Here is a 12,668-nt window from a genome sequence, read left to right on the forward strand (position 1 = left end):
GTGGGCCGGGGGGGGGCCCCCCGGTGGAGCAGCCTGTTCCTGAAGGATGGCACCCCATGGCAGGGACCCAGGCTGCAGCAGTTGGTGAAGAACTGCAGCCTGTGGGAAGGACTCACGTTGGAGAAGTCCGTGGAGGACTGTCTCGCGTGGGAGGGACCCCAGGCTGGAGCAGGGGAAGAGTGTGAGGAGTCCTGCCCCTGAGGAGGAAGGAGCAGCAGAGACGTGTGATCAACTGACCGCAACCCCCATTCCCCGTCCTCCTGTGGCACTCGGGGGGAGGAGGCAGAGAAAATGGGGAGCAAAGTCGAGCCCGGGAAGAAGGGAGGGGAGATGGGAAGCTGTTTTAAGATTTGGTTTTAGTTTTCATTATCCTACTCTGATTTGATTGGTAATAAATTAAACAAATTTCCCCAAGTCCAGTCTCTTTTGACTCTGACAGGAATTGCTGAATGATCTCTCCCCGTCCTTCTGTCGACTCACAAGCTTTTTCGTTACATTTTCTCTCCCCTGTGCAGCTGAGGGGAGTGATTAGAGCGACTTTGGTGGGCACCTAGCATCCACGCCACATTAAAAAAGTTCCTAAACAATGTTAGCACGAGAGAAGAAAGCTGATGTAGCAAAAGAGTTAGAATTAGGGACTGCTATATGATTTTCCAATCTTCAAAACATGAAGGACAAGAGAATTTAAATAAAAACAACTAAGGAGAATTAAATGGAAACTTATCTATCCCACCTCAAACATAAATAAAAATACCTTTTCAGATACAGAAACAGATTTGGTTCTTGCTACTGCCTTTTGTTTATATATTACTTGGAGAAATGCACACAAGTGTATGCAGTGCCTACAACATGATATCATGTATACTCTACCTGTCTCTGATGAGTTTTTGTTCGCCGATGGAGATGAAGGAATCTGTCACAATCTGTACACAAATTCCCACAGACATTACATAAAATGATTGCAGCAGTTTCACCATCATCATGGTTATCACACATTGGCTGAAAAAATTAAGAAAAAAAGGAAATAATTATCTCTTTATTAAATCCCTCATTTTCTTTCAGCATCTGTTTTTGTTCTCCCTCCAAAATTAGTAAGGGGGGATAAAGATCTTGTTTAGATTATTAATTGTATCTTTAGAATAATCAGTATCTAAACAATTACTCCAGGACACAAAAAGCCCCAATTTACTGTATCAATTCTTCTGATAGTCTTCATCATCTACTTTGTATGATGGAGCAAAAAATGCGTTTTTCAACAATATACTTGAGACATCATTTTCAACCAGTCTGAGAGAAGATTTATTTGGTAACAATGTGTTACAGGAATGTTAACAGAAAAGTACAGAAATATGAGTACTCAGGTCAGTCAACATGCACAATATTTACCCTTAATTACTTTGATATGTTATGTTTGCTCAAACATCTAATCAAAGCTGTAGGTCATCTATAACTCAGAGAGAACACAGTCGAAGTAACAAACTTCAAAATCCACCACAGAATTAAGTTGCTGTACTGATATAATTTTTTTTAAAAATTCAACACAGTTCTGTTTTGCAGTTCAAAATATCTGTACAAAGAAGAGTTCAATGACTGACTTTGATTATGCATATGCATATGTCTGAGAACAAATTTCCATCGTACTCCCAGAATATGTCATTTCCATGATATTGCTGATGCAACTTAGAACAGGATCCTTTCAAGAGCAGTCCTCAAAGTGGGGGGACACAGTTCACCTCAAAATTTGAATATCCTGGTTGGATATTCATTCATTCCTCAATCCCTATATACGGGTTCAGCAGCTTCTATCCCTGCTTGATGATGTCTTGTTACATTTCTTACTCTTCTGACATTTCCAAAGCTCTATAGAAGTCCCTTGACTTTCTTAATCACCTCAGAAACCTTTGTTGTCTGCTTTCCTCTCTCAGCAGTTTTAGTCCTTGCTGCTGCTGCAGCTCTGTCTCTCCTGTATTCGCTTTCTGCCTACACTAAACTGCTTTGGAGGCTTCTTCAGCTAAGCGTCCTCAGTTGCTAATGGGAAGGCACAATATTCCCTTGCCTCCCACAGGGTCCCACCTAACCAAGTTTCAAAGAGATCAGCTTCATTGTTTTGCTCTTTCCAGATTCATACTAAAAAAAATTGTAAGCGTGTTGTGCTACTGAAAAATATAGACAGAAACTCAATTAATCCATCATATTCCATATTAAATTTGTAAATCCTCTGGGGAAATGGCAGCTTTACTAAATTCAGTTAGAAAAAGTTTCTTTCTCTTTGGGGTAATCGCTCAATACTGAGATAGGGAACAGGAAGCTAAATTACAGCGAAGTTCTTGAGGAACACAAAAAAATTGACTTTATTTTGTGACAGAGATCTATATAGAAAGAAGAGAGCTGTGATAGAGGGTGTTGTATTAAATGAGTCAATCTACTCTCAAAAATCCATCCTACGGGTGCTAGGAAGGCCTTGCTCTATCCTGAATACCAGTAGAATTGCTACTTTACTGTTTTAAGTCAGAATTTTTGTTTTCCGAGTAGTGCTCATCCTACAACACTAATACTTCAAACGTGTATGTACAATCTCCATTGGGAACAACAGGGAGGAATAAGGTTAGGCCAAGTCTACCTTTCCCTATCATTACTCTAAATTCTTTGACTACTGAATAAATCAAAATAAACACAAAATGATATGATTTTCAGTCTCACCATCTGTTTCTGTTGTCCATCCTTTCCCATCCATCTGCCTGAGGATAGTCTATCAACATGATCCTGATCAAGTACACAGAGGGATGCTAAGGCCAGCCATAGCTATTGAAAGGCAAGGTAGAATTAAATGCTTTAGAAATACAAAAAAAAAAAAATTTAAAAACTTTGACAGACAAGAACATCAGTGTTACCTGCAAACTGTATCATCCTTCGCTTAAGCTTGCCCATACAATGCAAGTTTTTTTCTTTTCCAAAAGAAGCACACAATAAAACTTATCAAACTTTTGGGAACTACCTTGTTTCTTTCAGGTATGTCACTTTATGGTCATAAATACAGTAGTTTGCACACAAGAGAGAAACAGTGAAGAAAGATTAACCAGAGTATTCTATAGAGAAATATGGCAAATACAGACGGGCATACCACTCTCAAACATTGCAGGCTTTGGGGGAGAAGAAGAAATTCAAGGATGCAGACTAATATAAAAAAACCCAAAACAACAAAAATTTAGCTCAGTGACATTGATTTCTTTATGTTCTCACTGCACAGGGCATTTGAGATTACCTACAAAAGGGTTCTGCGCTAACTATTCTTCAGAAGAAGCTTTTCTCTCTTCCTCTCCATTGACTACAGTGAAATCCTAAAAAGATAAGCTACATGAGGATAATTTGTTGGTAGGCCTGCAACCCAAACTGAAATGCTCTTGCCAGCTGCTTTTTTCAATAGTTTTTGATCAAAGGTTTGATTTGAACAAAATGGCTTTAATTGAAAATGTCTACTGGACTCTTCCCCAAAAATGGACACCTCCATGACAGAACTAAGTTCATTCACCAGGAGAGCTAGGCTGATGTTCAGGGCTCCTCTGAGACCTGATTAAACAGACACAGTGACAGCAGGAGCTGATGGTGCTCCAAAACAGTGTCTTCCAAAGACCAGAGAATATATGAGTAAGGGAATGAAAAACACAACTGGCACAGCCTTTTAAGGTGGAAAACAACATGAGTGTCAAATGCTTGTAATCATTGCAAACCTCTTCTTTTCCATGTAATTATTATGCTTGAGAAACCAAAATCTGTGCTCCCTGAGATGGTAGGTATGTCATAATTTACAAGTATGCTTTTCATAGTATTTCGAGTGATTTATTAAGGTTAAGTTAGTCCAAGTTTCTATAAAAGAGACATGAAAGAAGTGAAGACAAAGAAAAAAAACCTACCGCAGGTAACTAATAAATGGTTCAGTAAATGATTTTTCATTTTCAGACTAAAACACATGTGAAGCTTAGCTTAATTGTCCTAGAGAATGCTTGTTACTGAGTGTTTTCATAATAGCCTTGAGATGTGGCAGCTGATGGCCTAGAAGTCAAACCACTTAAAATAATAGTGCAGAGAGCTGGAAAAAGACAGCTGATTCATATTGTGCAGTTTTCCACACAGATGAGCTCATTAATTTAGTAAAAGGCAAGTATCACAAACTTCAAGCAGAATCACCTCAAGGATAAAACCCCAAATGTGTAAGCATAACACTTATTCTTCATTACTTAGGAAGTACACAAGATACTTATTTAACCAAAATGAATTTTTTACTGGTGTATTTCTGCCACAAAGAAGAAAACTCAATCTGCTGGAGCACAAAGAAAGCAAGACTTTTATTAGGACTAACAGCAATTGCCTTAGTTAGGATACCTGTCCATTATGCACACAGCTAGATGTGGAGAATATAAACTGTATACTGTATGCACTGAAACACCCTGTATAAGGAAGTTTTTTCTAAAATACAGGAAGGCTCTTGGATGGGCTCCTACTGCACACTGGCAATGAACTAACATTAAGTCTAGTAAAGTTCTTACTCTGGTTGTTGCAATGCACCTCACTGGTGACCTGTATTCTTCTTCCATTTTGGTCAGAGCTATGATGGTTTCAGCAATAGCATTCTTTGTCACACGGGACCAAGCTTCTGACAGATGACCCTGTTAAAAAGGAAACTCAATTTATAACAGCTTTTATTAAGAACAATTAAAACTGTAATTAGAGCTGCTACAAGCAACATCAGGGTAGGATCTCAAGTTACAATAGAAAAAGAGGAAGTCAGGGATGACTTTGACAAATCAGGTGTTACCAGACAGGTCTAGTAAAAATTAGCCCTCAGCTACTCAGGTGACTGACTGCAGTAGTCTCTGAGCAACTACTGGAATAACTAACTTGGAATAGGGAGAGGGCATATGATTTTAAGAATGAAAGAATTCCTAAAGCCACCTCCTACTTCCCTGGAGAGAGACAGATGCAGAGCTGGAGCACAAATAACTGACTGAACAACACACAGATTACAGTGGGTTCCTAGAGAAATGAGCTTCACTCGCCTAGCTTGGGCCTTCCTGAATACTCTCCACAGTTTCTACCTTTGAAAAAAAATAAAGAGGAGTAGACAGGAAACCTCAGAACTACAGCACGCTTTCCAAACCAGCCTTAAAGATTCTGAGCCTATGGCACTGACTCATACCGTAAAGTTCCCGATTCAGAGACTGCTGAATCCTTAAATTCGTAATGTAATCTCTAAATTGCTAAAAGTGACAGACATAATTGAGACTTACTGGACTCTGAAAAGGAAGCTACACTAACTCAGATATAGGTACCTACACATTGCAAATGTTGAAAAAGTGAAAGGAATCGTATTTGTAACTCTTACTAAGTGGCTAGTAAGACTGATGTCACCCTATTGATAATTAGCAGCTCTAAAAAGCCTTAAAGAAATGTTTTTAAACTAGGACCCCTCTATTTCTCCACCCTCTTTTGGGTAACAGGGCCAAACCTCCGAAGAAGTTTTGAGCATGCCTAAACCACAGAAGTCCTTTACAAAATGCAATCAAGAAATGTTATTACTCCCACCCTTGAATGGCCTCAGTCAGGTCTCCCTCATCTAGAATGAAAGGGGACGAAGTTCAGATCTCTTCTTCATACACGAGGAGATTCCTTATTGTTTGGCTACTGAATACTTTAGAGTAAACTCAGTCCCAATCACTTCTTTTAAATAAGCAATTCAGAATCTACTGGAAGAGGGATTTATATCTGCATTTGAGAGGACTACACTTTATCTGATTGACTTGATCCCTTTCTACATATTCATTCCAAGTAGAATGGCTTAAGCAAGAGAATTCAAGACCCATACCAGTATACCCAACAGCACTACTGGAAAACTAACAGGTATGTGAGAGATGGAGCCTCGCATACTCTGGATATGCATACAAGTTGCCATATTTGACTCCAGAGCTTTAAGAACTTCCCTACCAACTTCTGCAATGGTTTTGGAGAACCAGATGTTATCAAATGCACCAGTTTCAAGGGTGAATGTCTTGAATGGCTAGAGGAGCTGCTTAGGCAAAATTACAAGCATCTGATTCCAGTCAGCCAGCCATTTTCTGTTTCTACTAATCTCTTTCTTTTATTCCTGGCAAAGGTCTCTGCTCAGCTTAGTTTTAATCAGCTGTTCTTTAAGGGGCTGGCTGTGCCATCATCACAGGAGCCAGAAACCCATAAAACAAGGACCACAGAGTTTTCTCAAAAGACTTGCCCAGTGCTATTTAAAAATGCTGCAGAAAAGAATCCACTGATGTTTTCTCCCTTACCCAAAGCATACCTACCAACAATGGCTACAACTGATACTTGCAACAACCCTTAAAAAAAAAAAAAAAACTTGAACAAATTACCCATCCCCTCCACAATTCATTCACAATGGTACCTACAACAGACCCTTCCTCTCTAGTCACGGGAGCAACTGAAGCAAAGACTAAGTGATCATTTTATGCATGGACCAGCACTGCTGAAGGATGAGACACATTTTAATTGTAACTCTCAACTAAAGATAAATTGTGAGGTTCTGAAGTCTTGTGTTCAGAATCTAGAGTAGCAATTGCAGAGAACTCCCATCCAGCTTCAGCAACTTTGAGATGGGATCTCCGTAATCTAAGCACAGTGAATGTTTAGAAGATAATACTCCAAAGCTGAACATACTGAAACAGCTTTCAACATGTAATCACAGCAGAAAATCTGTGTCATCTCACTGAAATAGGTACAGAATTAAGGAAGACAAAAACAACCTCCCAATTAAACTCCTTTCCCCTAAACATATACAAACCCTATTTTTTTTCCCCAATATTGTTTCTGGGAAATAGCTGAATCCCTTTTCACCAAATTCTTCTGCCAAAAAACTTGCCTGACGCAGATACAACTATGGAAAATTTCAGCCCAGATGGTTAAAGTAATAAACAGCTATAAATGTAGATTTCAGTAAGACTAAAAGAAGGCAATCTTAACCAGAAACTCCATATATAAAATCTACATACAGTTACACGAAAACACCACTATTACCTTACTCCACAGACACTTTTTACTTGTCAGTTGGAGTTCTGAGTGCTCAAGACTTAAAAAATTAGGCTTCTAAGTGAATAATGTAGAAAGTGACACACAATTATTGTTTACTACTTACATTTCTGGTACAAGTGACTTAAAAGCTTATTTTAATACTGGATTTTTGTTTAGCAGAATCAGAACTCAGTTCCTACTGCTCCTAGGCCTAGACTCTACCCAGAAGACTATACCTCTATACCTTTTCCTTCTTGAGACCAACTCACATTTAACAGCTGAACATAATACTAACGGTAATAGAAAGTAATGAAAAAATTGCAGTCTTCATGACCAGAAATATTTGAATATTCTCCACACATTTAAAGGATAGAAACTTACTGCTGCCATGTCTTTAATGAGTTTAATAATGATTTCTGAAATCTGTGTAGGTGTTGAACCCTTCATCCACCAATGGCTTTCACCTCGCCGAATGTAGCTGCAAAGGACATATGGTAATACATTAAATTAATAAAAGTATTTATTTACTGTTTGTCAAAATCCACCACAAAGAAACAGTGCACATATTCAGCATGGTAGGTTGGTTTGGGTTTTTTTTTTTTTTTTTTTAATCAAACTCACTAAGAACATGACTCCATACAGTCAAAGTATTATACAATTTTTTCCATTTATAAAACAAAGATTATAAAAGACAACATAACTGACTTCAAAGAATGTCATTATTTTGTGCCTTTAGCTTGAGAAAATATACATATTTTTAAACAAACCTGGAATTGAAGATCATTGGAAGTGTGACTGTCGTAACTCCTTTGCCTGCAGTAGTGCCAGCTGTCCCGGTTATAGTAGTTCCTTTGGCTTTTAGCTGTACAGTGAGAGCTTTGGCAATGCATCCCAAAAACATATCTAAGATACCTAGTTTATTCCAATCTCCTTTTTCTGTTGAGTGAATGATATCACTTATATCTGCTGGTGGAAGAGACTTCACTCCTATAATACTAGCCAGGCGACTAGGGGTTACCTCAGGCAAAACACGTCTTAGCAATGATGTTACCTGGAGGGGGGGGAAATCAATCAGAACATCACAATTCTTACCAAAACAGTTGGAGTTTTCAAGCAAAATCAAACAAAGTCTTTCTTCTTCTTCCTAAGTTACCTCAGTAAGGAGGATTGATTCTACTTTCTGTACTTAAATCACACCTATAAGAAATTCTGTAAGGTTTCTATCTTGCTTTGAAGTGTTTATTAATATACCCAGTGAGACAAGGACGAAGACTCCGGAGCCTATCTCACTAAATCAATACTTAGTATACTTCATATAATAATAAAAATATGCTTGGTACTGGACTTACAATAACAGTGATACAGATGTTTGTACAACTCTGATTTGCTTGCATGTTACAGAAATGTTACCCACTTTGCATATAATCTTTAGATATAATCTTTAGATATCAGAATCTCTGTGGTAGAACCATTAAAGACACCTTAGACTTCTGAAAAAAAAAACTTGCCTCGAGGTACTGAGAATCATGATACTCTTTTTCCCCCTCCTTTAGTGTTCCTTGTTATATTGTAACTAGAAATTTTTGAAAAGGAAATCTGTGCCAATTGCTCTGGATCTTAGAGGAAGTGTCTTGAAATTATATGATTCAACCTTACCAGCTGGTGGAATTGGGGTTTAAATTGGCTATATCATGCAAAGTTTGGTCCAAATCAGGATGTGTGAAAACTTAAGGAGTTGACATTTCATACCTAATTTCTGAAGCCTTCAATGTTCTCTTGAAAAACTGTTTACATTTTAAGAAAAAAAACTATTTTGCATATCTGCAATATATCAGAATTACTAAGCAGGGCAGTATCTGCCTCAAGGCAAGTTGAGATGTGACACTCTAACAGTTCAGAAAATTGGAAAAACAAAAGTAGGGAGTATGAAACATAAAAACTTCTGAAACAGGAACTAAAACTCCACCTAGAGAAGGCATGCAAGCTAGCAACAAGCTAGTGCATTAATTGTACTAAAGCAAGTATTTTATGTGTCTATATGTTTGTTATAGTACATGCATATAAATACACATATACTCAGACAGACAACATTCAAGTTCAGAAAGAAACCGGTATTAAAGCTCTACCTGAGGATACCAAGAGGAGAAAGGAATTGTCTTGTTCCATACCACTACACTCATAGTCTGAGTGCAAGACAAAGATCCTAAGGACACATGCCAGATCAATAACAGACACTGCTAATTAAAAACCTCTCATCTTACCTATACAGGCTGTATGTGCATTATATATATATGATACGAAATACCCAAACAACACTGTTTTTTAGGTCCTGTCCATTTGACAGACATTTCCACCATGCTCTACTCATTCAATGTCTAATCTCAACCAGTGAAGCCTCTGCTTCATCTGTTACGATGTTTTAGCAAGACAGTCATTAGTTATCTCACAATTCTAGCTGTCACTGTGCCTTGAAGTCAAACATGATATTAAAAGGGCAAGAATTAACTATGGCCTCCATCATGCAAATATTTACCAACATTTGGAGCATATGCAACACATAAAAATGGGGGTAACTGTGTAGCGCTCTCAGACCCTTTCCCCACAATGAAGTGGCATGAGATCTTGCTAAAAATTAAGCAGTTGCCTCGCTAGCTTCCTTCCACACCTGAAAACTTAACTGCTTTTTATACAGAACTCTTATTTGCAATAAATAAACAAACCAGCTTTTAAATTTCATAAGAGAAATGGGTCTTGGTTTTTGGTTGGGAATTTCTGCCTACTAGCTGGTGTAGTGCTGTGTTTTGGATTCAGTATGAGAATAACGTTGATAACACACTGATCTTTTAGTTGTTGCTCAGTAGTGCTGATACTAAGTCAAGGACTTTTCAGTTTCTCATGCTCTACTGACTGAGAAGGCTGGGGGTGCATGGGAAGCTGGGAGGGAACACAGCTGGGGCAGCTGAGCCAAACTGGCCAAAGGGATATTCTATACCAAAACTGGGGGAAAGCTGGCTGCTCGGGGACTGCTTGGACATCGGTCAGTGAGTGCTGAGCAACTGAATTGTGCATCACTTCTTATCACTTATAAGAATACACTTAATATATTCTTTTAACATTATTATTATCTTTATTATTATGATTTTATTTCAATTATAAACTGTTCTTATCTCAACCCACTAGTTTTTTCACTTTTACTCTTCCAATTGTCTCCTCTATCCCACCGGGGATGGTGGGGATTGAGCGAGTGGTTGCGTGGTGCTCAGTTGCTGGCTGGGGTTAAACCACAACAGTCCTTTTTGGTGCACATCATGGGGCTCGAAGGGTTTGAGACAATAACAGATTAACCAGAGCGCATTAAGGAATTTGTATCTGTTAACAGTTGCAGGTCACGATTCATCTGTTCTCAATATTAGTTTATCTGATCTGCACCATGCTTGTTTTTTTTTTTTTTTTTTCTTTCTGTGCATGTTAAAGATTGGTGGGGGTTTTTTGCAGTTTTCTGTGCTCTGCAATGATTAGTGATGTTTTGTCTGGGAGATTTGTTATTAAAACACTGACCTTGATCTTAATCTGGTATCTGAGCTTTGTACTAAAGCCATTAATGTATTTTGGGTACCATCTCGTGGAGACAATTAGCAATTCTACTTCCTCCTCTGACAGCTTTTTATGGAGGAAATATATAGTGGAACCTTTGCTACCTTCTTTTACGTTTCCTCCTTCATTACAATAACTTTTCAGTATCTTGAACATCCTTGGGTAATTAAAATATTGCTATTGGTATTTCTTGGGAATGTAGTTTCATTTTTGTCTAAGGTTAATAAGCAATTTAAGAATATCATCCAGAGATCTGCCCCAAGTTATGAGTGGCAGTGTGTGTGGGATAGCATGGGCAAATGCCTAGGACAATGGGCACTTCTGGTGTTTTGGAACTTCACCGCTGACAAAGTATGCGGTCACCCTGGCAATTCCAGGGAGACACAAATCACTGCAACGTGCTGGGGCCCGGCCCGTGCCTACTGAGCCCTACTCAACACTACTCAGCACCCTCAGGGGAAGAGAAGGTCTGTGGATCTGGCGACAAAATGACAGATTGCTGCGGCTGCTCCAACCCTGGTGACAGGCACTGTGGCTGAACCAGGGAACTAACCCGTGCTGGTATCAGTCATCGCTATACACAAGAAGGTATCCTGGAAGCAAAAGTCATCTCATTTAGTAAAGGATGATGAAAAAGCAGGGCCATCACAACAAGAGGAGGAAGAAGAGGCAGAAATCATAAATGAGACTGTAACCACCTGATCCCAATCCCTATCCCTGTCCCTATGTGAGCTGTGAGATATGCAAAGAGATTTCAGCTGTTGTCCAGGTGAGCACATTGTCACCTGGCTGCTCCGATGATGGGACAAAAGGGCCAAGTAGCCTGGAATTAGAAAGTAGGGAAGCCAAGCAGCTGGGATCCCTTTCTAGGGAAGGGGGCATTGACAAAGTGATTGGAAAAGGCGCACAAGTCCTCAGCCTCTAGAGGCAACTGCTGTCAGGCATGAAGGAAAAGTATCCCTTCAAGGAAGATGTTCTATGTCACCCAGGCAAGTGGACCACCATAGAGAGAGGTATCCAGTACCTGAGGGAACTAGCTGTACTGGAGGTAATTTATGATGACCTGGTCAATGAGTAGTTATCCAAAGATCCAGAAGAAGTCCAGTGCACACGACCCATGAGGCAGACGTTCATACGGAGCACACTATCATCATATGCCAACTCATTGGCAGTAATGATCCGGGAAGATGAAGAGGGACCAATGGTGGATGAATTGGCTGGCCAACTCCAGCAATATGAAGAAAATCTCTCTTCCTCCCTTGTCTTGACTGTGGAGAAACTGTTCTGGAAGGTCCATCAACTCAAAGAAGATATGTCCTACTTCCCACCTGTACGGACCAGTATCTTGGCTATTAGGAATAAGCATTCCTCTGCTTAAGAGAGAAGATACAGAGGGTACACACCATGGGCCAAACTGTTGTTTTACCTGTGTGACCACAGAGAGGACATGAGGAAGTGGGAGGGAAAAATCTATCTTGACATAGAGGCACGGGTACATGAGTTGAAAGGAAAACAATCACAAAAGAGGGTTCTTTTAGGAAAATTGCTGCTCCAGTCTCCAGTGGGCAGTTCCCCAGACAGAGTAGAAGGGGTGATCTTACTTCTGATCTTAATGAGGAGACTTCTGACTTGTATTTACAAGAAGCGAGTAACAAATACTATGACCAGGACTAGAGGGGCCCTGCCTCCAGCCAGGCAGAGGAAAGGCACAACTGTGTTTATTGGACTGTGTGGATTCAATGGCCTGGCACATCAGACCCACAGGAATATAAGGCTTTAGCGGACACTGGTGCACAGTGCACCCTAATGCCATCAAGCTATAAAGGGGCAGAACCCATCTGAATTTCTGGAGTGCCAGGGGGATCCCAACAGCTGACTGTACTGGAGGCTGAAGTGAGCCCTAACTGGGAATGAATGGCAAAAGCACCCCATTGCAACTGGCCCAGAGGCTCTGTGCACCCTTGGCATGGACTGCCTCAGGAGAGGGTATTTTAAGGACCCAAAAGGGTACTGGTGAGCTT

General features: G+C 39.7%; 1 protein-coding gene across 1 annotated transcript in view; it reads right to left on the reverse strand.

Annotated features, from left to right (window-relative positions):
* LOC104622936 (E3 ubiquitin-protein ligase MYCBP2-like) overlaps positions 1–12,668 on the reverse strand; it is a gene marked incomplete at its 5' end in the record, with an annotated part of 132,160 nt that overhangs the window by 10,784 nt on the left and 108,708 nt on the right. Inside the window, 5 exon segments of the mRNA XM_010289864.1 lie at positions 871–999; positions 2,701–2,802; positions 4,545–4,664; positions 7,435–7,531; positions 7,821–8,104. Coding sequence (XP_010288166.1) covers positions 871–999; positions 2,701–2,802; positions 4,545–4,664; positions 7,435–7,531; positions 7,821–8,104 — 732 coding nt within the window.

The sequence above is a fragment of the Phaethon lepturus genome, unplaced genomic scaffold, assembly GCF_000687285.1.
Source record: "Phaethon lepturus isolate BGI_N335 unplaced genomic scaffold, ASM68728v1 scaffold1486, whole genome shotgun sequence".
Classification (NCBI taxonomy): domain Eukaryota; kingdom Metazoa; phylum Chordata; class Aves; order Phaethontiformes; family Phaethontidae; genus Phaethon; species Phaethon lepturus.